The 25,951-nt window shown below is 45.1% G+C and overlaps 1 protein-coding gene and 1 long non-coding RNA gene across 12 annotated transcripts in view; both read right to left on the minus strand.

The window, feature by feature from the left end:
- The window catches only part of LRP11 (LDL receptor related protein 11), a 63,555-nt gene extending 41,424 nt beyond the window's left edge, over nt 1-22,131 (minus strand). For 3 of the 11 annotated variants that reach the window (XM_019951501.3, XM_073789718.1, XM_033867831.2), the window contains exons 1-3: nt 21,188-22,123; nt 15,376-15,533; nt 3,387-3,528 (exon numbers count right to left, since the gene is read on the minus strand). In XM_019951501.3, the coding sequence (XP_019807060.1) occupies nt 3,387-3,528; nt 15,376-15,533; nt 21,188-21,818 (931 nt within the window). In that variant the 5' untranslated portion in view covers nt 21,819-22,123. Of the gene's footprint in view, nt 1-3,386; nt 3,529-15,375; nt 15,534-21,187 lie in introns of all 11 variants that reach the window. The other 8 variants (XM_019951499.3, XM_033867830.2, XM_019951498.3 and 5 more) reach the window with 5 other exon arrangements.
- Nucleotides 5,163-15,368, minus strand: LOC117314515 (uncharacterized). The gene is made up of 2 exons (XR_004529288.1): nt 14,784-15,368; nt 5,163-6,361 (listed from the first exon to the last, which is right to left on the minus strand). It is a non-coding gene; the product is annotated as an uncharacterized lncRNA (long non-coding RNA).
- Nucleotides 22,132-25,951: the final 3,820 nt, after the last annotated feature.

The following is a 25,951-nucleotide window of genomic DNA, read 5'->3' on the forward strand; positions in this document are numbered from 1 at the left end:
TTTTGGAGCTCTTAAGAGTTTTTAACCCTCAGAGCTACATGTATTTTCTTGAAAGGCATTCCCTGCACCCCCCCAACTCCAGATTAAGCCAACTTTACTTTGTAGTTGTTAGTTACATAACAACTGCTGACACGAGTGATGCGGACTAAAGGTACCAGGCTAAAAGTAGGTCTTAAGGATTCTGTAATTCTCCAGGGACAGATGGACTAGACTATTATCTCAGTTCATGGGAGAGTGGTACATGATGGTATTTCTGAGACAAATGGCTGAGCACAGTATACACGCCCAAGAGAGTCTTGGAAACGTTCTACTGGAAAGAAGTTCAATTAAAATGCTGGGAGAGGAGTCCATCTGGGTGGAAGGCAATTCGAAGATACCTTGATTATGGAGAAAGAAGAGGTAAAGAAAAGAAATGGTGGCAGAAAGAAGAGGACGCAGGAAACCAGCAGTTATGGCTGAGAACTTGGGCCTAGAAAGGAGAATCTGCTTCGGACACAGGGAAGGGGTTGGGAGGAAAAGTAAAGGAAAACTCTGTGGACACCAAGCAGGATGCAGCGTCTGCTTACATTTCTTAAACTCATGACATGAAAATCCTAACTATCTCGAGGCTTTCCTGACTCCTTGGTAGTTTTGGAGCTAGATCCATATTAGTAATTTACCCATCTATTTCTAGATTAGTGGTCTCCAAACCTGTTTGACTATACCTATCTCCAACCTACCCATCTATTTCTAGATTAGTGGTCTCCAAACCTGTCTGACTATACCTATCTCCAACCTATAAATCCTAAGCATGTGCCACCATATTAGCATATTACACATCGTACAAAATAAAAATTAATAAAAATATAAGTTCTGGGGCTTCCCTGGTGGCGCAGTGGTTAAGAATCTGCCTGCCAATGCAGGGGACACAGGTTCGAGCCCCGGTCCGGGAAGATCGCACATGCCGCGGAGGAACTAGGCCTGTGAGCCGCAACTATTGAGCCTACGTGCCACAACTACTGGAGCCTATGCACCTAGAGCCCGTGCTCCACAACAAGAGAAGCCACCGCAATGAGAAGCCTGCGCACCACAACGAGGAGTAGCCCCTGCTCGCCGCAACTAGAGAAAGCCCGCGTGCAGCAACAGAGACCCAATGCAGCCATAATTAATTAAATAATAAAAATAGATAAGTTCTGGTATTTTCTTTTCCGTCTTAAAAATGTCTTGACTGTCTGTTGGGGATTCTCTATGGAGACCACATATCTGGATCACCTTAGAGGTGTTTGTTGGCTTGCTCTGTGAATAGATTATTTTTTGCAGAGCTGGAAAACATGCAGCCTCTATATCCAAAACTGAACCAACTTATCACAGAAGCAGGGGTATGTGCTTGTCTGTTTACCCCAGAAAGTGTCACCCTTGGTTATCATGAAAGCTAGTCATTAACCATAAGATGCATATATATAATAGAGGGAACAGAAACTCTCTCAATCCCCACCTCTTGTTTTCAATGTGTCGATGTAGTATCTTATTAACTTTAATTCATAGTTTGTTATTCCAGTCTAACCAGTGAGTGATTCCAGACAGCAGTTAATACAATAGCATTCTTTTTATTTTCTGTATAAAGTTACATACGTAAGACCTATACCCAACTGGCCTTTCAGTAACCAAAGGTGAATCACATCACTCACTCTCTGCAGCTTCAAATACACTTTATCGTCATCTTGAGAAAGGCCGGAAATGTATAACTGGCAACTGGCCTTGGGAGCCCCAGAAAACTGGCCTGAGTAAGTAAACCAGAGCAACAGGCAGCTGGTGAGGTGTCAGCCCTTTGCCTCCATGAGCTCAAGCCGTTTCTCCCTCCCATGCACCTCAGTTGTATAAAAACAACCCTTTTCTAATTTCTGCAGGGGATGACAGCTTCCCAGGAGCACTTTTCTCCCAGAACCAGCAGTTGACTTGGCTCCTTGCCCAGGGAGCCCTGTTCCTGGGAGCACAGCCCTCGGGGCCCAGGAGTTTTCCACTGCTGATGATTTCAGCTGTTTGCAGCGGCCCTGGCACATGGCCAGCTTTCCAAGGTGTGTTCTAGGTAACTGGCTCTTCGGTGCAGCTGCAATAAATCAACAAGTAAGGACTGCTTGAATGTGGGCCGGGCTGCAGGCTGGCTCACTCCCTGTGGCTGACTCACGGTGCTGCGGTGAGTGCACTGGAGTTTGGGGTCTGGCCTGTCCATTGGCGGTCACACCTCCTTTCTCATGGTCAGCTTAAACCTTGGCTGGACAGGAGTCAGCCAACCTAATTGTGAATGTTCCTAACACGCTGTATCCTTGTGGAAGGCAAATTATCAAGGTGGCAGAGTTCTTAGGATTCTAAAGTCTCCTTCCTCATGTCCAATATGCACACTGACCCATGTCTTTGATGGAAGATCAGTCAAAGTACAAGTAAATCCAGTTTTTTTATTCTTATTCTCCCAACTGCTGGCTCGATTACCATCTAAATACTGAGGAATCAAGGATGTAGGAGACAGGCTACAAGTTTGCTAGAGCCATGGCTAGTGAAGGGTCACCACACTAGCAGAGATCAGGTCTGTGGAGCGCAGTAGCCACGCCCACTGCTTTGCACACAGTTCCCGTTCACCGCAGATGCTGGGAAGGCATCCGCTGACCGAGTGACAGGACCCTCACACATACACTATCTCAGCACTTCTCCAGAGTGAATTGGGGGGAGGGCTTCCCTCTGCCATACCCCCATATCTTTAGTGCTGCTGAGTTCCATATAAATTTTTTTTTTAACTTGATGAGCTAATCTTAGAAATGCAGATGTTTGGGAAAGTAAGAAACAGGTAAATGAGAGAAATGAGTTTACATTGGGCAGCAGAACGTGAGAAGCATTATATATATGTCGAGCTATGTTATTAACGTATCTGTGCATCTGTGTAAAGCGTCCATGACAGTTTTTAAATAGTCCTTTTAAACTGACACATGCATGTATATATTTTAATTTGTTTTCAATGTACTCCTTGGCTGCATACTTTGAACATACATATCAAATAGACCACCCTCCTTTAAATCCTCTCCTGGAAAAGCCAGATGTCTTTCACGAAACTGAGTCACGGAAAGATGGAGCATCTCTCAGGTCCCGTGGCTCACACAGCCTACTCTCATCCCCTGGAGTGTGGAGCGCTCCCCCGCCCCAATTCAGCAGTGTCACTTAGCCCAACATACAATGCAGCCTATTATTGCAATCATATTTTTAGTAAAGATTTTCCCATTCAACAACGGCAAAAATAAAATGAAAGGGCCCCTGTAATGCACAGTCAGAATATAAAATGCCAATTTAATACCATCCTTCCATTGATAACCTGGTTTCTGTTGGCCACTGTGAATGTGAGGGAAGGGCTTTCTTCTCACCTCCTGTGGAGAAGGCCACGGGAAGCACGGTCACCGAGACGCTGTCAGAGCTCCTCTGCCCAGCAGTGTCCATCACCGTCAGCTGAAAGGTGTATGTCCCTTCCTGTAGGTGGGACAGCTTCAGGGTTCCAGACTGTGGCACCTGATACCCAAACAGGAAACATCATATTTAGTTAAGAACCTGAGGCACAGAGTCCAGCATCATCCTGAACTGGAAATCAATGTCATCCTTGAAGCAGTCCCATGACCCACTTCTCCACTCCTGGTCCAAGGTTGCAGAACACTAATCACACACAATTCTGGCAGATTGATCAGAAGACTTGAGCTCCAGTGGGATTGGGGCCTGACACTCCCTTTCTCCTGGAAACTTCCCCTCCCACGCCCATCCACATGGTTGCATTGGAAGGGTCAGTTATGACCTCTCCTATGGCCACAGGGGTGCCAGGCTGAGGGGAGCCTCTGGCTCAGAGTCAGGCAGGCTGTGCGAGGTGGCAGCTATGCGACAGGTGACACCACTGTTTATCGTTTCTTGGGACTTAGACAGGAATGCCTGGAAACATGGGAGCAGATGATGACCACACTGGAGCATGCTGACGTGAAGCCCTGCAGCCTTGAGCAGGGTGGTGTGAGAGAGAAGCTCTGTCTTCTGTCCCAGCTTGTCTGCCAGAACGTAGACCTAAGACTGCCGAAGGCCAGCAGCCTTGGGGTGTGCTGACCTGGGTGTATGAGAGGAGAGGGTAGATAGTAGGACTGAGTCAGAGTAGGGATTTAAGGTGGGTGCGACAGGGGGATGCTGAGTGTGGCCACAGGAGTGAGGCTGAGATGAAGTTAATGGAGATTTTAAGAGACCAGGGAAGCCTTGAGGCTGGAGGCTGTGGGGGCCATCCATGCAAGACATCCTCACCCAGGCCCCGGTCATATCTCTGGGAAGGCTCCTGGGTGTCAACACTCAGCATGCCTGTGTCAAACTAAACCTCTGCGGGCCGTGCCTTCCCTGGGAAGCCTCTTTCCAACGCTGGGGCTGGAAGGACACAGCATCCCTCGTCTAAGGGGCCAGTCCCGCCACCTGGGCTGTGGATGTCTCCCTCTAGCCTTCCTAGGCACCTCTTCTCTGATGCAGGAAACACCGTATCCAGATCCAGACCATGGTAAGCACCTTCAACATCTTGGGTGCACTCAAATTTAGGTCTTTTCAAATTAAGTATCCCCTCCCTGGCGCCTTTTTTTTTGAAAAATCTGCTTATAGGGGAAGGATAGCTCTGTCAGACTTTGCGGCTCGGCTATCCATGGGTGTAATGACGATCAACTGTCTCTACGGGAAAGCTCTGAGAGCTGCTGGATTTGGACACCAACAGAAAAGGGAGATGCTGACAGCTGCTGACAGAGAATGGATCTTGCCCGAAGGGCCTCCGAAGAGGGCTTTGCGTTCGGCACCAGTCCACATCTGCAGGCCCTGCCTCTATGAGCAGAAACTAAGTACAGTAACTTAATACCAAGGTCTTTGTTTGAGGCTTATTTTGATAACTGAGAAAGTCAATAAGGTCCTATTAATCTCCTGTGAAATTTCTTCTACAAAAGGCTCCCCTCCCCTTCTTCTGCAGTAATTTGTTTAAAGCTTTTGCTGTTTCACCTTAAGTCTCCCAGAGCCAGTGAGAAACGGAAGTAAACACTTTGATTTTTGGATTTCATCATTTCAAGATTTTTTTCCCTCTGTGTTTTTATTTCCTGGATGCAGAAAACTTTCAGGTTTTGAAGCCATAAGAGATAAAACATTAATCTGATTTGATTTTTTAATCCCTTTCATAACACAGCTTGGCATGTCTTTTTTTTTTTTAAATTGAGGTATAGTTGATTTACAATTTCAGGTTAAGTTTCAGGTGTACAACACAGTGACTCAAACAATTTTTAAAGGTTATACTCCATTTATAGTTATTATAAAATGTTGGGTATATTCCCTGTGCTGTACCATATATCCTTGTAGCTTACTTATTTCAAACATAGTAATTTGTACTTTTAATTCCCTGGCCCTTTTCAGTTTAGTTATTTGGCTAACAAATGCTATCTTTCCTCAAAATCAGATATTAGAATATATAGAACTGTAAGACGGACATTTTCCCTTCAAGCACCAGGTCATCTTTTTGGACATCTCCTCACACTTACATGGCACTGGAAAGGATTTAAAGTATTTTACAAACATTTCCCAAGTGTCAGGATAAAAAATACACACACACACACACACACACACACACACACACACACATAAATGTATATGCAACATACCCAATTTGTAACTTGGAGAGAGATATTACCTTTAATAAAACAAAGAGCTTCTAATCTCTGCCCAAGATCTCCTGTTCAGCAGTAACAGAGCCTTTGATGGCTGGCCTCTGGCTAAATCAATGTATGATTCACTGCTATTCTGGCTCAACTGCACCTCCCTAAAATAGTAATTTAGTGGCGAGGAATACACGTTTGGGTTTATTTATATACCACACACACACACATACATACATGATTATTATATATACTGAGTTACAAAATGAGTACTACCTGTCTATTCCCCTACCCCCATAATTGCTTCTAAAGTATATAAGGCATTGGGCATATGTCAGTTACAAAGTAGTGACAAGATAACGTGGTACAAAATATTTCAGTAAGAAACTCCATTGAGCCAATGAACCCAAACGCATTCTAGCCTTCTGCCTTGTGTCAACTAATCCAACTTGCAAAACTGGAGGAGAGCTCTATAGCGGTTTGAAGGCCTTTACGATCCTTGTTATAATCCAACGCCATTTCCCTGCACACATACAGAGAGTGAAGGAGACACTCAGGGCAGCTGTCCTGATCAGGACAGGCCAGAACATAAACTGGCACCACAGCTGTCGAGATACTTCAGGTGAACATGCTTAGGTTCTGTTCTTCAGTTACATGTTCCTTTTTCTATTTACTTTTCATCATGAATATGACCCAAAGTTCTGTAAAAAAGAAGCAAAATGAATTCAACTGTTTGTACTTTCCTAGTTATATATGCTCAAATGAATGGAGTTAGATCATAGTCACAAAAAACTCTGATGTACCCATCTTTCCCAATTGTGCAGGAAGGTGATTTTAAGAGCGTTTCCTCAGGAGTTGGGGATTTCTCTTATCCTCACCAGAGGAGGATCATTCTCAAAAGAACAGAACCAAAAAGGCAGTAATTAAGACAGAATTACATTGCTTATCTTGAGGTTTCAGGAATCAAAGGGAGAAATATTTTTGGACTGGGGCTTTTCTCCTACTTTTCAAATTCTCTCAAAATGTGGGATGTAAATAACACTCCACTTATAAAACTAGCCATGATTAGAAGCCTCTAGAAGTACAGAGAGGAAAAGGGAACCTATTCTTCCTGTTACAACCCAACCATGTTTTACTTCTGTGTTATTCTTTTTTTTCTTATTATGCATTTCTTTTTTAAATAAATTTATTTTTTTATTATTTTTGGCTGAGTTGAGTCTTCGTTGCTGCGTACGGGCTTTCTCTAGTTGCAGCGAGCAGGGGCTATTCTTTGTTGCGGTGCATGGGCTTCTCATTGTGGTGGCTTCTCTTGTTGCGGAGCACGGGGTCTAGGCACGCGGGCTTCAGTAGTTGTGGCTCACGGTCTTCAGTAGTTGTGGCGCACGGGCTTAGCTGCTCCGCAGCATGTGGGATCTTACCAGACCACAGCTTGAACCCATGTCCCCTGCACTGGTAGGCGGATTCTTAACCACTGCACCACCAGGGAAGTCCACACCCTTAATTCTTGAAGCAAGACACAAAGAAATACTTAAGGCCACAACGGAATATTCAATCGTATGCAACAACTTTTTTTTTTTTCCCAAAGTAAATTTATTTATTTTTGGCTGCACTGGGTCTTCGTTGCGGCGTGCGGGCTTCTCATTGTGGTGGCTTCTCTTGTTTCGGAGCATGGTCTCTAGGCGTGCTGGCTTCAGTAGTTGTGGCGCACGGGCTTAGTTGCTCCGTGGCATGTGGTATCTTCCCGGACCAGGGCTCGAACCCACATCCCCTGCATTGGCAGGCAGATTCTTAACCACTGCGCCACCAAGGAAGCCCCATATGCACCAACTTATCCCCAGATATTATTCAGGAAATTTGCAGCCTTGATAATCTTCTGTGTCTCAAAAATGTTCTGTGGGCTGCCATAACTTTTTGTCCTTTATTCAAAGCTTCAGGTGAATAAAATAACTGACGGGCAGTGACGTAGGTGAAAGTTTGCAGAGGTTCCGATCCGTTTTGGTGCCCTGGGGTGTGGTGCTGTTTTGCTTCTCCCTCTCTCCTTCTGCTCTCACCTCCAGCAAACAACTAGACCCTCTGGTTTTTCAGTGTCAAAAAAATACATTTTTTTAAAAAGTCCTTTTTTGACTCAGACCAGACTCTGAAGGGTTTCCTCTGTAGGCACTGGAGGAGTGAGGTTTTGTTCCCTAGTAAAGGCCTTCTGGGCACTGGTGAGCACATGGAATAAGTATTTGGAGTTTGGGGTTCCTTGGGAGAATCTTTAAGAGAACATTACCCAGGCACCAACACAGCCCGCCTGGGTGCAAGACAAGGCTACCAGGGACGTCATGGACACCATCAAAGGAAAGATGATCTCAGAATAAATTGAATGATAATGTACTTTTTTTACTGTTTACTATGTGCTGCTCACTGTTCCAGGGGTCTTATTTGCATTACCTCCTTTTATCCCAGTAATAACACCTTGAGAGGAGGGCTTTGGTTATTCCCATCTTGCACAGAGGAAGTGGTGAAAAGAGGATTCAAAAACCAAAGCAGGGCTTCCCTGGTGGCGCAGTGGTTCAGAATCTGCCTGCCAATGCAGGGGACACGGGTTCAAGCCCTGGTCCGGGAAGATCCCACATGCCGCGGAGCAACTAAGCCCATGCACCACAACTACTGAGCCTGCGCTCTAGAGCCTGCGAGCCACAACTACTGAAGCCCACGTGCCACAACTACTGAAGCCTGTGTGCCTAGAGCCTGTAGTCCACAACAAGAGAAGCCACCACAATGAGAAGCCCACGCACCGCAATGAAGAGTAGCTTCCACTAGCCACAACCAGGGAAAAGCCTGTGCGCAGCAACGAAGACCCAATGCAGCCAGAAACAATAACTAAATTAAATAAAATAATAAAATAAATAAATTAAAAAAAAACAAAGCAAAGTAGAAGCTGTGCTAGAAGTATTACCTATTTGATCTCTTTCATTCACTGTTAAACTGACTCACTGAGGGAGGAAGGAAATAGTTGAAATGTGATACGAAGCTTTCTCAGTTACTTACTTATCATTTTTCTTTCTTTTTAAAATTTACAAACAGTCTACACCCTCTCTCCTCCACCCCACCCCATGGCCTCGAATATCTAGGATAAATTTTATTGAAGGGATTTACATTTTGTTTTCATGAAGACTAGATACTGTCCAATAGCCCAGAAAAAATAACAGGTGATATGTGTCTAGGATCTCCCTTGATGAGATGCAAAGTAATTGTTAGACAACACTTAGCAGCTCTTCATCAGTATGAGGCCAGAGTGCGGAAAGATGTTGTCCTGCCCACCTTGCTAGGAAGGATGATAAAAATTTGAGGCTTAAAAGGGCACTTTTTGAAAGGTTAGCAAAAGAGTCAATCACTTTTAAAAAAGGAACCAATCAACTTAGCAAGTACTATTAGAAACCTAGTGAGTACAAAGTATAGTTCTAGACTTTAGGAGAGAAAGGGAAAAAATATCAAGAAAGGAAGGAAGAAAGAAAGAGAGGGAGGAGGAAGGAAAGAAGGAAGAGAGGAACGAGAGGAGGGAAAGAGGCGGGGGGAGAAATCCTGACAGCATCCCAGACAATTGAAATCCCTTTTCCACCCATCACTCAGTCCCCCACTGAAAAGAATTCTAAAGAAATCCTTCATAATCCTTATAAATTCTGCTGTGATATTATAGATTTTACATATATCTTTGACCTGTTATCAACAATCATAGGTGAAAAACAGGAGACAGATGCAGTTAGCCTTTAATCTTCAAAGATCACCGTAGGTTCTCTGGTACTTTGTGTATTGGTTAAACAACCAGGCTGCCTTGAAAATCCTGCTTACTAAATTTTTATAAAGTCTTTCAATACGTTTTTTAATCATCTCCTTAACGTATATGATTCTTTCATTTTGTGAGCATTTTCAGTATTGACCCAAATTATATCCAGGGAAACTGACTGAGGAGGAGTAAATGACAAAACATCTCCTACGTGAGACAGAAGGCAGTGTGAAATTCAACATTTATTTTGCGTTCTCTTTCCCTATGACGAAAAGCCAGTATTCTTCTATTTATATTCCGTGCCCAGAAAACCTTTTCTCTAAGGCTCAGTTTTAAAATACTACGTTAATGTGTTGAGGGTGGTCTAAAAAGGAGACTAATTGGGAGATGAAATATAGACCATCCAGTCTCATGGAACTTGGGTTTTATCAAGAAGGACCCATGTTTCTGTTTGCTCAAGACAGTCTCAGTTTATCTCTGTGGTCCTGGTGTAATTATTAATACCACCTCCTTTCATTCCCAAACATGTTTCAGTGTGGATGATAATACACCTATCTGTTTTTAAAAATTAAGTGTGTACAGCACGCACACCGACGTGCAACTGGTTTTCAGTTAATAATGAAGTTACTGGTGTAAACAGTACCCATCCTTTAGTAAGCTCCCATGACACATGGTATTCTAAGACAGTTTAATTTTCCACATCTGGTGAATGGAAATCAATCTACAGATTTATGAATTTCAAATCTCCCTGAACGTCCTCATACTCTGTTATCATGTTCCTAAATGTCATATTTTACATTCTGACTTCAGATCTACATGTATTATGTTATGAAACTCAGTGACATCTAATGGACTACCTGAAAAATGTGTCTTCTTACACTTAAGAATGTATTATAGATTAATAATACCCAGTTAAATAGATGTAGAATATCCTGTTAGAGGGCAGAAAAGATATGACTTTAAAATCAGAACCTCTTGGGAATTCCCTGGTGGTCCAGTAGTTAGGACTTGGCGCTTTCGCTGCAGAACCCGGGTTCAATCTCTGGTTGGGGAGCTAAGATAGAGCAAGCTGCTGGGTGTGGCCAAAAAGAAAAAAAAAATCAGAACCTCTTGGTTCTGACCAATCATCTCTCTTATTCATTTTCTTCATAAATGAGGAAACCAAGTCAGAACATGAGCTTTCCCATATGTTTAGTCGATTTAAAGTGCTTGGTACTGGGACTTCCCTGGCGGTCCAGTGGTTAAGGCTCTGCGCTGCCAATGCAGGGGGTGCAGGTTAGATCCCTGCTCTGGGAACTAAGATCCCACATGCCACGTGGCCAAAAAAATTTTTTTTAAAAAGTGCTTAGGGGCTTCCCTGGTGGCGCAGTGGTTGGGAGTCCGCCTGCCGATGCAGGGGACGCGGGTTCGTGCCCCGGTCCGGGAAGATCCCACATACCGCGGAGCGGCTGGGCCCGTGAGCTATGGCCGCTGAGCCTGCGCGTCCGGAGCCTGTGCTCCGCAATGGGAGAGACCGCAACAGTGAAAGGCCCGCATACCGCAAAAAAAAAAAAAAAAAAAAAAAAAAAGTGCTTAGTACAGTACTGGACACACACTAGAATGCTAGAAAAGGTTAGCAATTAATTTGATCATCATTAAGCTGGCAGCATAATTCCTCTTAGGGTGAGAACCTCATTGATTTTTGTTTTCTGAATACCTGAATGGGTCATTTGGATGTGAAAGGATAGTCCTACAACCTGGTCTTAAAGTATCCCAAAACAAAGGGAGGGCTGACTGTTCTACCACCAAAGATGAGAGAAGGGGGTGAGGACCCTGCAGACAGTGGAGAAAAGGGGAGAGGAGAGGGGACGGCTCAAGAAAGGGTTGGGAGAGGCACTCCGCGGAAAGCCTGACCAATGAGAGTTGAGTTAACTTTGGGGGCATTCATGAATGTACACCATTATAAGACAGTTGCAGTTTGATAGCAAATGACTCCTCTATTGCAGACTTTGTCACTTAGATGTTGGCTTTATAGCTTTAGGTCTATCTGCCATCGCCGTTATACACTTGGCTGGGGAATTAGTCTACACTTTCCTCTATTTTTCTTTTTTTTCCCTCGGCCCTGCCGGTCGGCATGCAGGATCTTAGTTCCTCCGACCAAGGATCGAACTCGTGTCCCCTGAAGTGGAAGTGCAGAGTCTTAACCACTGGACCACCAGGGAAGTCCCACACATTTTCCTCTTGATGGCATCACAGTCAGCCCTAAAAGTCTATAAGAAATGCCTAATCTTGTTACTTCTTTATAAATATCTTCAATAAATTAAATACTGAATCATCAGCATTTTTATTCAGCATTTATATATATAATTCATTGTTTACAGAGTAGAGCCTTTACTAGCAACTATGAAAAGCTAGATGATAATAGAGAGATTTGCAGCTGCTTGAACAAATATATCCCACGAGTGCCAATTAATTAATTGTCGGCGTCCATCTCAAGAGAACTCTCATTGCAGGCTGATCCATGGCTTGCCCGGGCACCTTTCCTGATCAATCTTAGTTCTCAGAGATTTCAGTAAAGATACATTCATTTTGCAGCTGACACATGCACAGAAGAATAATAAATATGATGGATGACCGTCAAAGTTCAAAATTATTTCTGTTGTAGCTGAAAACCCAAACACTGAGATATAAAAAGGGTAACCATAAAGTCTTGCACTCAGGTTCAGTAAATCAATTATACAAACACAGGATGGGGGAGGCCATCAGGACAGCAGTTCATGTAGAAAGATGAAGCAGGTTTTAGGTGATCCTGCTAATGGAAAACTCAACATGAACCTATGGTGTGAAACAGCTACTAAGGTAGTTTATGTAAATGAATCTTCATTAATAGAAGTGAGACAATGTCTGGATCACAGGATGTAATAGTCTGTGTCAGGAAGAACCACGGTTTATGTATGGGTTTCAATTAGGGGTGTCCGATTTTAAGAAGGGCACGGATGAATCTGAGATAATCCAAAAAAGGCTGGATGGTGGACAGTCTAAAACTCAATTCATGTGAGGAACATCTGAAAGAATTGAGAGTGTTTAGTTCTGAGAAGACCATCCCAAGTGGTGACACTCATTTAAAAAAAAAAAAAACTTTAACAGCTGATACACAGAAAAAAAGATGTGTTCAGCGCTTTTCCAAAAAGAAGATTCAACACCAGTGCATAGAAGTAACACCCCACTGGCCCAACAAGTAGAGCTGATTGAAGATGTCATGCGACGTGATGTGAAACAATGAGCTTTCATCTCTGGAAATACCAGGCAGAGACTGGATGACCACTGGAAGGGATGTGAAGGCAGGTGCTCTTGTATGGATAGGAGGCTGGGTAAGATGCTGGTCGAGGGTCTGGTCCAGTTCTAAGACTGCCTAATCATTGGGTAAGGCAGTGTGTTTAAATTAGTCTTGAGGGACTAGCTGACTATTGTTCTTGTCTTTGTCCCAAGAAAACAGAAGTCAGTGCTTCCGCACAGAGGGAAGAGCCTGTGAAGACACAGGCAGGAGAAGACAGACAACTACAAGCCAAGGAGGGAGGCCTTAGAAGAAACCAACCCTGCAGCCACCTTGATCTTGGACTTCTAGCCTCCTGAACTGTGAGAAATTTCTGTTGTTTAAGCCACCCAGTCTGTGGTGCTTTGTTATGGCAGCCCTGGCAAACCAACACAGATTTTCCCCACCTCCTCTGACTGCAGTGATTTGGATGAAGTTTATCTGCCTAAGCCAGGAAATACTACAAAGGGTCCTGGCAGGGTTAATAAAAAGCCACTGTCCTCACGACTCAAGACTCCCTGTGTTGATACAGCAATTCCACTTCCGGGTATTTATCCAAAGGAAACAAAAACACTAATTCGAAAAGATATATGCACTCCCATGTTCAGTGCAGCCTTATTTACAATAGCCAAGATATGGCAACAACCTAAATGTCTATCAACGGATAAATGGATAAAGAAGATATGGTGTGTAAAGAAAGAGAAGGAAATCTTGCCATTTGCAACAGCATGGATGGACCATGACAGCATCAGGCTAAGTGAGATAAGCCAGATGGAGAAAGACAAATACTGTATGACCTTATGCTTATTATGGAATCTAAGAAAACAAAAATACCCCAAAAAACAAGCTCACAGGTACAGAGAACAGATTGGTGGTTGTCAGAGGCATGGGGTAAGGGACAGGTGAAAGAGGTCAAAAGTTACAAATTTCCAGTTATAAAATAAATAAGTCATGGGATATGATGTACAGCAAGCATGGTGATTACAGTTAATAACACTTTTGTATATTTAAAAGTTGCTAAGACAGTAGATCTTAACAGCTCTCATCACAAGAAAAAAAACTGTAACTATGTGTGGTGACAGATGTTGACTAGACTTACTGTGGTGACCATTTCACCAGATATACATATATCAAGTCACTGTGCTATGCACCTGAAACTCATACAATGTTACATGTCAACTGTATCTTAATTGTGTACAGGCAGCCACTGGGTAAGTGGCACATTCCCATCGGCAGCAATTCCAGCCCAGATATGCCTGATGAAAATCAGTGAGGAGAGCTTGAACAGGAGCCCTTGACTCCAAACCCCACCTCACTTAATTAACTCAACTATCTCAGGCAGGCCTAACGCGAGGTAAGATGGTTGCTTTCTGGATCATGTGAAGAATAAGTTCATTCTACTGTTATTTTCCTCTTTATGCTCCTTTGTATTGTTCAAATTTTCTACTTGGATTTGAACTGAAAAAAGAAGACATAAAATTTTTTTTAAAGTAATCTGAGTCAACAAAACAAAGCATGAGTCTTTTTCCTTGAAGCATTTTTGTGTTCTGGAGAAGTCAACAAAAAAGCAGCAAGAACTGTATTCCTATCCCATCTTCTTTCCCCCTTCGTGCCCTCCCCAAAAATAGTCCATACACCTATACGTTTAATTTGTGGGGTGTCTGTGATTAAATGATTTGTGCAAAAATCCTGAAGAAGCTAAGAGCTCACCATCCCTTGTTCTCAATCTCCTGAGTCATGACCATTCCTTGATTTGATTCATGCCAAAAAACTGCTGTCTTTGGATGGATTAAAACCTACTTTAATCTCTAATCCTAGGGTAGAGAGGAGCAACGAGGGGGTCTTCCATGTAGAAAGTGGGGTTGGGAGACCACGAAAGGAAAGATGAATGTATAGCCAAGTCACTCAGGAACTTTTATGCAGGTGCGAGAAACTTATGTCAAAGTGGCCACAAAATTGTTTAACAGGAGACGAACGTAACTCCATGTTTACTGCTAGAAACCAAAGCTTTGTGTGAAATCTTGAATTTATGGGGAGGGAGGGAGGGTAGAAAAGCATGTACCTGTTCTTCATCCCTTCCCCTCATTACTGAACTGCAGGAGACTGAGCCCCCTTGGGCTTTGGCGACCCCATCTGGGCAGTGTTTATTCGTTGGTTGATTTTGCTGTGCCAGGTACTTCCTTTCCCATTTGCTATCATTTTGTAACACACATGCTGACCCTTTTCCCTTCCCCTTCTTTTCCTTGGGAAAATACAATGAATAAAGACTTATTGGTACCGAAAAAAAAAAAAAAAAAGCAGTAAGAACGAGGGGAAGCTTCAAACCACATGGTCAGGGAATTCCCTGGTGGTCCAGTGGTTAGGAATCCATGCACTCACTGCTGAGAGCCCAGGTTCGATCCCTGGTTGGGGAACTAAGACCCCACAAGCCACGAGGCTCAGCCAAAATATAAATAAATAAATAAAAACAAAACACATGGTCAGGATCACTGTTAACTCAGTAGAAAAGTAAATTCATATAACATTTTTTCAACAATCATTTTTATGCTTTCTCCATTTTGCACTTCTGCCAACTTACAGACATTTGGGGAACGTAAGTAGAAAGACCACTGCACTGAAACATTAGTTTTCATTACAATTACGACATGAATTACCTTCATGTCCACTGACGGGTCACCCTGCAGCAGTGTCCACTCATACTGGACGATGGCGTGGTCGTCTGTGCTCTCACGGCCATCCAGAATCACTCCATCTGTGGGCAGATGCAAAACAACATCTTGCCCGGCCTTGCTAAGTGGAGGCTCGTCCTTTTCTGTGAAAGAAAATAAATAATTCACAAGACATATGTTCCCTATTTTTTTCTAATTTATTGAGAGGTAACTTGTTTGCTAGAATAGATGTAGTCCAGCAAAGAACTGCCAAGAGGATGTATAGTAACTGAAAGTTATTTTCATTGTAACGTAATACATTAAATTTGGAAAGTTAAGGCAAGTTCTTGGATTCACATAAAACTCACATAGAAATTTTCTGGAATCCAATTTTTCATCTAGGAAACCACAAGAGGTTCACAGTTTCTAACTAGTTTTTATAAGAGAAGCCGGCACAGAGTTTGAGATATCCTGAAATAGCGAACGAGTATGTATTTACCTTTTGTTCTTCATGGTACTAAATTTAAGGCTCACGGTGTTCACTAAATATTAATACGTGACTGACAGCTGCTCCAGTGGTGACTGATAGAAGCCACTAGATATAGAAAATATTTCTAAGAGCAGAATTGTGAATATTTTAACAGATTTAAGCATCTTATTAGTAAGCTTACGCAAATGCACATATATTTTAAAGAAACTTAGTAATTTAGCTGGGAAAAAAAACCCTACAGGTTTTTGTAATACATCTTTTTTGGCATCCGCTATTTCCTCCCTCCTCCAGCTCCAAAACTTGGTCCGAATTCTGGCCTGGACTTCCTTAGCTTATTCTGAATGATGTTGCTAAGACATTGGTCTCTTTCTGCGCAGCCGAAGTTGCCTGCCAAGTAAACTTCTAAGGGCCAATCTAGACGTCCAGTGCCTGAGGTTTGGGGCTAGCAGCAATCGTATTAGCTTCTTATTAGGCAACAAAGGGTGGTTACTGCAGCTGGAAGGACTCTTCCGGAATGCTAACCTGATTGGGTCATTTCCTTGCTTCAGGGGATGTTCAGAGACCTACCTGACCTACCTGTGCAGCTCTATCTTCTCATCTATCGCTCCTCTCAACGCCCAGCAACAGAGGACATGAGGGGCTTGCAGGTCTTAGAGCTGTGGCTCTTCTGAATGAGAATGCTGCTGTGAGCCTCCAAGAGAGATGACTTTCTTTTTTTCATGAGCTAGTTTACAAGGAATAAGCACACTTGCTATTGCCAAAGGGTACATGTGTCCACTGAGAAGGTGAGTCCCATTTTTACAGTCATTTAAAAGAATGAGGACTAGTAACTGAATTAAATCAGCCACATAAGCGACCCCTGCCTTAGAAGACATTTGATCTGCTTTTTTCCACCTGAGCAAAGATCCAGTGCCTGTTGACTTTATTCTGCTCCTCCCAGGTAAGGAGAGAGAGATGACAACTGCATTACTAATAGGCCCTTTTATAGTTTTATAGAGAATTTCCTTTGCTTCTGGAAGGTTCATCACTTTCCACACAATGTTTTACCACTTTATAATTCCGGAACCTTTTTTTTTTTGGCTGCGCTGTGTGGCTTGTAGATCTTAGTTCCCTGACCAGGGATTGAACCCATGGCCTCTGCGGCAAAAGCACAGAGTCTTAACCACTGGAGAGCCAGAGGAGTCCCATAATTCTCGAATCCTATAATTCAGCAGTAATACATTATAATTAGCAGCTATTTGCTTTAAAATTTATGTTAAAATACCTTTTTAAGTAAACAAAAATACACCTATATGATATAAACAGCAGTGATACTAATAATATATTTTTAGGCCCTCAAAGATTTTTTTTTAAATGTTGCTTTTAATTTTTCTTTTTTTTCTTGACCTTCCACTAAGGTTTCACACTCTCTTCTCTTAATTTTTTAATCAAAAAAATTTTTTTGGCTGCGCCGCGCAGCATGCAGGATCTTAGTTCCCCGACCAGGGACTGAACCTGCACCCCTGCAGTGGGAGTGCGGAATCCTGACCACTGGACCGCCAGTGAAGTCCTAGGCCCTTAAAGATTTAACCAAGAAAGATTTAAGATGGAAAAATCAGGTAAGCCCTGAAATATCCCACATATTATAAAACTAATCCTGGCCCTCCTGGAAGAAAAAAATAATCGTGTTAGTCATTTATTGATACTTTTCTTTAGGTAAGCTTAAAGATATGATTTATGAACACAGTTGAAATCCTCATACCCTCTAAATTGGTCATTGTATTTGAAATAATAGAGCTATATTTCCTCCTCAGTTCAAGTCCAGGCAAAGCTGGCTTAAGCCAGAAACAGGTCTTAAAAATAAACAAATGAGGAGAGGAGGAAAGGAGTGTGCTATCATTCAAAAAATTTGACTTGCCGATGAAGAACAAGATTAAATGTAACTTGGAATTTTTGTTAGAAAAATGGAACAAGCCAATGTTAAGTACTATGGAAACACTGATTTCTTTTGAAGACTAAGCACACTTGGTAAGATCCACAGAGGCGAAATAAAACTCATACCAATTTTGATGGAGCATATCAAGGCGGCATTTTATGCAGAGAAGTATACCGTTAGCTACGCTGATTTACAACACGCTGCTCTGACCAACGCCTTAATGGCAAGGAAGAGGTCTGGCATCTGGGTCTTGTTGCATGGGTACAAATGATACAGGCGAGGCTGAGGATATGGAAGAAGGGCCAGACTAAGGGAAGAGGCTTAGATACTACAGGTTAAAATCCATCTTGAGTTTTCTGTTGGCTTTTGTGGTCTTTTTACTTCCATTGTGTGTTTTTCTTAATTGCAACACGTTAGGAAAAAATGATTCACAACCCCAACATGATTATCATTTCTGGTGTGTACTCTTTGTCTTCTCCATCTGAGCTGCTGATAATAATAATTAATAGTTACCATTTGTTGGGTGATTTCTTTGTACCAGGCACCATGCTTAGTGTTTTGAGCCGTGAAGTCACTGAACTTTCACAAGTCTCTGAGGTAGTGTTGTCATCTGCATCACACTCATGAGGAAACTAGGGTCAGACTGGCCAACTTAGTTGCCTAAGACCACACAAGTGATAAATTTGTCAGTTCAGATGTCAGCCCAGATCTGTCAAACTGAAAGGCTCTGTCCTTCCCACTACACTTTGGGGGCACTGGATGTGTATTCTGGTTACAGTAAATATAAAGTTACATCCTGAATTTAACCTACTATTTTCTATTTTTGATATTTATTCATATATCCTACCATTGCCTGTGTCACTACATAAACTTCACAGTTGTCATTTTGATTCCCTAACCTCTACTACTGGATATTTTGTTACCAATTTTTTTCACCATCATAAATAATGCTATAATAAACTTTTTTGCTCATACTTTTTCTTTAGCATGGATCATTTTCCTAAAAAAATGCCACCTTTATAATTCACAAAGCATGTCCAGCCTTGATCATCATGACAGCCCGGCTGGAAGGCAAGGCAAGCACTCAAGTCCTAAGAGGATGAACAGGGACCCTCATGTAGAAGAGCTGCCTCTCAAACCCAGGTTTCAGGACCTCAAGTCCCCAGCCCTGACCTTGGCATGCAACCGCAGGCAGATTCTGTCATTTCAACACACCTCTCTAAGCATCCTCCACTCCTTCGCACATTCTTCCATCATCCCCTGCAGCCACCTCGTCAGTGCCACCCTCGAAACCCAACCAAGGGCATCTCTGCTTCCAGGTGGCCCGATGCTGCTGGAGAAAAACATTCCAGCTGGCCCAGAACACAGCTCACAACGCACAGCTCCACAACTTAGGTGCCATGAGACCCTCGGGCAGGTTACTTTCTCTCACCAAGCCTTCCAGTATGCTGAGGATTATGGAAGAACCTAGATTTGGGGTGCTGTGAGGACAGAGTGAGTTCACTTGTCTAAGGAGCTTGTTAATAGTGCTTCCCATCAAACAATGAACATCAGCAACAAACAGGGCTGATGGGGTCCACTATAAATGTGTGCTGTCCCATCCCACCTGGCCCGCCACCATTTTCTCACGATCTTATTCACCTCAAATGCACCCCTAACAAATTCTCTGCAAGAGCTTCCCTAAACCATTTTCATGCTCCTTTGGCCTTAAACTACACATGCTCACAAGATTCAGAAAAATAAAAAACACTCAAGAAGGAAAAACTTCGTCTCAGAAGCACAGAGAACTTCAGGAGGTTAAAGAATCTGGGCGGGGAAAACACAGGACATTTGGGTAGGGTAACGTTTGCCCTACCTGCAGACCGTTTCTTGGCGCACTGGGCTAAGAAGCACCCTTCCATGTGTCCATACTACTGGAGAGCCAAAGAACTGTGAGCAAGGCAGTTCTCTTCCAGAATAAGGACCAAGTCCAGTGGTCATCTGTGTGTACCTCTGAACATCTACAAAACTGAATTCCTAGATAAACTTGCCCCAGGGAAGGGAAGGCCAAAAAAACAATGTAGAACAAAAAATGATTCAGAAATTTCTATAGTAAACTAAAGTTTCTTTCTCCCATGGGCATATTCTTTCCTTGTTTAATTTCCTTTTGGTTTCCCCGGGCTTATAAGAAAGCTCTCCTTGGCAATGTTGGTCTCTTCCAGATGTGCAGTGAGAAAAAGGGAAAGGGATTTTGTTTCTTTGGTGCTGGGATCTTTGAGTCCCTGCTTGGGCAGAGGACGGATGTGCGTGTAACACCCATGGGCGGGCTGAGATGCTGGTGAGGGTCCAGGTGAAAGTACCTCCTGCCTCCACTTCAGGGAGAAAGCTTTGGGGTCCTTCCCAGCGTCTGCCTCAAGGCTGAGCAGTTGCAGGGTGACCTTTGATGTTTATTCCCCTGGAGGTGGGAAGGGAGGTGGGCCACTGTGGACACAGATTTCCAGACCCTTCTCTTTGGACCTAAAGGTCATGAAGACTCCAGAGGCTACGCCCCTCTAATCTTGCTATGGTTTCAGTCTTGTGTTATCATAAAGCAAACAGCAACAGAGTGCAGTCAAACACTCGGAGCCGACCACAGGTGGGCCCAGTCAAGGTTTTATTCCCTCAGGGACCTTAATCTCCAACTGCTACTTTTTTTTTTTTCCCCCGTTTTGGTCTTCTCATTCTGAGCATCCCCATAAAGTAAAACCATCCAATGAAAAGCATCATTTTTAGCTCCTTTTCAAAAGAGAGGTGCCTTAAACTTTGTTTTCAACAAATCAAGTCCCTTCTTTTACCTCTTTAAAAAAGAGAACCATATAGTTCATGGGAATCAGCTGGACCCACTTCAAAATAACCTGACACATTTCTCTTCCTATTTTTATCTGATGAAAGCAACGTTAGCTGGAATCATGAATCCTGAGAGCCAAGCCAGGAAATAAGGGTGCGCTATGAGCAATCCGGCAGCTAATTAGATTTTGCTCTTGTAATTACCTGACACAAACCATGCCTTCCTCATAAGAACCTCTGAGATTCAAATAGACTTTTTCCCCCTGAACTTTTCTCCTCCATTAAATCGAATTTCTGCGAATCCTTTCAGATAAGCATACCTCCCTAAGCTTAGAAAAATTCCACAAGCAGCCCATCGTGCCCGCTTCTGCTCAATCTACTGGGCTTTCTCAGAAACCATCCCTAGGATGGGAAATCAAAGCCACTCTTCTGGATGCCCGCAACTAAGTTACGTTAACTTGGATCTAGGGTGTTTCATTTCTGACTTGACTGAGAAGGGCCCAGCGGCCCTGCCTGGGCGAGTCTCCCAGATGCAGCCACCAACAGGTGCAAGGGCAGCGACAGCAGGACCCAAGCGGCCCGGCCCCGGCCTCCAGGGGGGTGCTTACCCGGCCGCGGCGAGGCCCGGGCGGTGGCCGGGGCGCCAGCTTCCAGGCCTTCCTGCTCGCCCTCCGGGGCGCGGCTGAGGCTGTAGCTGCTGTAGCCGCGGTGCAGTGCGAACTTGCAGACGCTGCGGCCGCGCGCCGTGCAGTTGAAGAGGTAGCAGCCGAGCGCGGCGGCCCGGGGCGCGGGCCGGCGGGGCAGCTCCACCACGGCCACGGAACAGCGCGGCTCGAGGCAGCAGGCCTCCAGGCACTGCCGCCAGTCCCGCACGGCAGCCGGTGCGCTCAGGAAGCTGGCGCCGGCCGCGATGGAGTCCTTGGTGCGGATGATGGCGTCCGGCATGGCACTGTAGCCGCCGCCGCCGCCTGGGCAGCCTTCCTGGGGGCCGCCGCCCGCGCGCAGTTCCAGCTCCAGCGCCTCCTGCGGCCGTTCCTGCTGCAGCTGCCGGCGGAACTCCTCCAGCAGCTGCTCCACTCCCGAGAGCTGCGCGTGCAGGTCGGACAGCGGCGCGGAGGGCGACCCCACCGCGCGGCCGCTGGGCAGCCACACGCACAGCAGCAGCAGCCCGCGCAGCGCCGGGAGCCGTGGCGACCGCCTGAGCCCGGAGCCCGCGCTCTCCCGGGCGGCGGAGGCCATAGCGGTCGGCGGCGGAGGAAGCGAGCCGAGGCGGGGCCGCAGAGAGCGAGGGAAGCGGGGGAGCGCGGGCCCTGTGGCCCTTCTGAGCCGCCGCAGCGGGCACTAGGCCCCAGCGCCTCAAAGCCTGGCCTCCCCGGGGTCCAGCTGCGCCCCCGAGGCCGCGGGCGCTCGGTCACCGGCGGGCACCGCAGCAGCTGGAGGCATTGCCGGCCCGGCCCGGCCCCGCTCCTCGTCCTTTCCCGGGGCTTCTGGGCGCCCCGGCGACTCTCTGCCCCAAGCCGTCGCGAGCTCCGCGAGGATGAGGCAGCCTAGACAAGGATAACCAGCCGGTGATGAAAAGCGGCCGCGGGGGGCGGGGCGCGTCAAGCCCCGCCCAGGCCCCCCCGCCCGGCCCTCCCTTCGCTCGCAGGGACCCCGCCCACACCCGCCTGTTTTGCAGACCCGGAAAGTAGCCTGGTAGGCGGGTAGTGGCCCCTGAGCTGGGCTCTGCGCCCGGGGCCGTCCGCATCTGCGCGGGGCTCGTGTCTAAGCGCGCCAGGCTTTATTAACCAGCCAGACCTGCTCAGTTGTCAGCTCAAAGGGGTACGGACACCTGGGGAGAAGGGGAGGAGGGGTCTCCACAAATCCGTGTGACCTCAGGGCCGGCTCTAGCGAAGGGACATGCTCACCTGGGGAACTACCAGGCACCACGTGCAGTCCTTCACCTCCGGCGCCCCTGATCGTTTCCATCTTAGGTCCCCAAAATGCACTTGGGTAACAGAAGGCGGGCAGTGCTGTGGGAAAAGACACAACTAGTAGTCCCATTCACTCAGTTTTCCACAAACTTAACTAGAAATCTGAACACAGTCGCTTATGGGGACCTGATGAGTTCACTCTACAGCGTGAGCAGAGGCCTTCAGCTGAGGTCGTGTAAGATCTAGAGGACTCGTGTTTTACGTGACTTAATAAGGTATACGAAAACGTCCAATCCAGGGAAGGCTGCACCTGAGAGTTCTAGCTACCCGTGAGCTCGAGTTTCTGAGTCCGTTTCTATTGACTTATTTTTGTTTCTGAGTCCGTTTCTATTGACTTATTTTTCTCACGATTATGAATCACATTTCCTTCTTTTTAGCACATCCAGAATTTTTTTTTTAGAAACTTGAACATTGTGAATTTTACATTTAAAAATGTCTGTAATTTGTAGGACATTGTGTCTCTAAATGCTAATTCTTTCTCCTTTCAGTTTTTTGGAAATAGAATATCTTTGATTTGAAAGCCTAAACGTCAAAACCTTATGAATGGACAGAAGACTTTTTATGTGAGGATACAAATGTCAGGACTGTGATCTGAATAGGTGGAGATGTGTCTCTGTTTCATAAGATCATTAAGGGTACAAGTTCAGCAAATTGAGATTTGCACATTATATGTCAATTTACTGAAGGTTGGAACGAGATCATCATCCTAGTGACTGTCTTAAATGCTTTACAGGCAGTAAGTTAAACTAGTGCGTGTAAAATCCTTACAAGGTCATCTGACACGTGGAGATGCTCAATAAATGATAATTATTATTTCTTGTTCCACCTTTTAACTTTACAGAAAAAAACCAGGCCCCACAGAAATAAGGGAGTTTCCACAAGATTAGAAGATGTGCAACCAGCTGAAGCCTAAGTCTCCTACAACCTGCGAGTCCAGCAGTCATTACACTAAGATTCCTTCCCGTCCTCACCCCCTTCACGGCATCTGCTCTGCCCGCATCCCTGGAGGGGCAGCCCCAGCTTCCAGGTGACCCAGCCTGTCCACCGCTGATGGAACTGTAATAACACCTGGCCCAAGCCCAGCCATCGACCCTGTCTCCCAGGAACACAGAACATAGAATCGAGGAACAGTGGAATCAGTGAGGGAAGTGGAGCTGGGAAGCCAGGTGGGAGCCACACAGTCCTGTGAGGGGCAATGGAGCAGAGAAGCCGCTCAGCAGAGGGGGCACGGGGAGCAGGCAGGAGGGGCCCGTAGAGCACGGGTTACACGCGGTGCCAAGAGAGCGAGCAAGTGAAGGCAGGGGCTGCCTGACCTTCTAGGCCCAGCGGCTCCCCTGGGCGCCTCCCTGGCCTCTTCCTTGGATGCTCTGCACGGGCTTGAATTTTTTGCAGCTGAGTGATGGAGGGTTGTCCTGGTAAAATCTCTGTGCATTGCAAACAACAGAAACCCATTTCACTGTGGCATGAGGAATAAGGGCCACAGTGCTTTGGCATGTGAGACGTGTCACTCACGGGCAGGGCAGGAAGAGCAGCTGGGCCAGAAGGAGGGCCTGGACCCAAGGGTGGAGGCCCTCAGCCCAGAGCAGCTGGTCCCCAGGTGCTACTTCTTCCTTCAGAGCCAGGTGGTCTTGCATCTCCACCCCTCTGGTCACAGGATTCTCTCAGGGTCTGGCGTTTTCTGCCCTCCATGTGCAAAGCCTGAGATTACCTCACCTCAATTTCCGGCAACGCACAGAAACTGAGCCCATGGACTGTCAGGCTCGGGAGAGGTTCTGATGAGTCCAGCTGGGTCCTGTGTCCCCCAGGTGCTGTTACTAAGGTGCAGAGGTCATGAGATACAAGCATGGCTGTGAGCGCGGCCTCCCTTCCCTCCCCCATGGAGGGCAGAATGAGAGAAACGCAGTGATGGGGAGCTGGGGGGAGGCCCCAGAAGTTATCTTCTACTTGACTAAGGCAATGCCTAGCGTTTGCCTAAACACTTCTATTCACTTTTATTGCAAATTTAAGAGACACTTTAAAAAGGGCTGTGCTTGGATGCCAGTAAATGTTCTGAGTTCTACACAAACACTGATCATTGAGTTACCACACCCTCACACACTGTGTACCAGTACAGTCCCCGTGTTATCCTGGCTGGGAATGCAAGACTCCACACATCCAAGCGATTCCATCTTTGGGCAACTCTTAACTCTTGACTAGCACTCTGTTCCTTACATTCAGTTACAATCTGTTTTGTAGCTTCCAAGCATTTTTTGTAGTTCATTTTCTTGAGGTCTCTTTGAGCATTCTATACTTTCTCTCAAGCGATGGTCCTTCATATATTTAAAAACTGCCTGCGAAATTCAACAGTGTTAAAAGCACTGTGACCCTGGGGCAAGCCACCTACTCTCTTCAAGCCCCAGATTACTCATCTATAATACAGAAACAATTGCATAACCTTACTTCCCATGGTTGTCATGAGGATTAAGTGAAAGCACCTGCCACAATGGCAAGCACGAGGTAGAGGGTCCACAACTGCTGGCTATTTGCCCTGCTCTCCGTCCACGGATCCATCCATCCTATCGTGAAGCCTTTAGATCTTGATCCTGAAACCTAACACTTTCTATTCCATCTGGCTTTGTATCATTTGTTAAGTGACGAGCCTGTCTTATGTCTTTGTCCAAGAAACTGATTTAAATTATGGACTCTGGGAAGGCCAAGGAGGGAGTGTTGAGGCACCCCATTTTAAAGACTTACCCCAAGGTTAACATGGATTCATTAACTTGAACACTTTGACTATGATTATTAGGTTATCAATCCACCCAGGTGCTCTTTCTCAGCTGGATTTCTCCATCTTTTCTGCAAACATATCATGAGAGCTTGTCAAGTAGCTTGGAGCTGCTGTACATCGTATTCTCATACTTCCCAGTTTACAACACCAAGTTAAACAGATGGGTACTACTGCTTGGAAAATGTAGTAAGTGGCTTACCTTACCATCCTGATGAGCACGGTTTTCCTGTCAGAGTTCTCCAAATAGGCCCTTAAAAGCTATTTGTAGAATCTTGTCCAGGATTGTTCTTAGGTACAAGTTTTGCAAAATCTACCTTTTGAAAGTTAGATTGGCTTTTGTCCATTTCTGTTGTCTGAGCACCTTTGATAATGTCTGCCTAGTTTTCTATTGCTGTTGTAACAAATTACCACAAATGTAGTGGCTCAAAATAACAGAAATTTATTAACTTACAGTCTGTAGGTTAGGGTTGGACATTTTTAAGGTTTTTCACATGCCTTGCCAAAATATCCTCCAGGACCAGTTTTTACTCCTGCTGACTAAAGCTCCTCCATACTCTGCCAAACTAAGGATTCACATTTTATAATATTTGGTCAATTTTGAAATTGTTAAAATTAAAAACACACTCATTTTC

Source organism: Tursiops truncatus, chromosome 12 (genome assembly GCF_011762595.2).
Source record: "Tursiops truncatus isolate mTurTru1 chromosome 12, mTurTru1.mat.Y, whole genome shotgun sequence".
Classification (NCBI taxonomy): Eukaryota; Metazoa; Chordata; class Mammalia; order Artiodactyla; family Delphinidae; genus Tursiops; species Tursiops truncatus.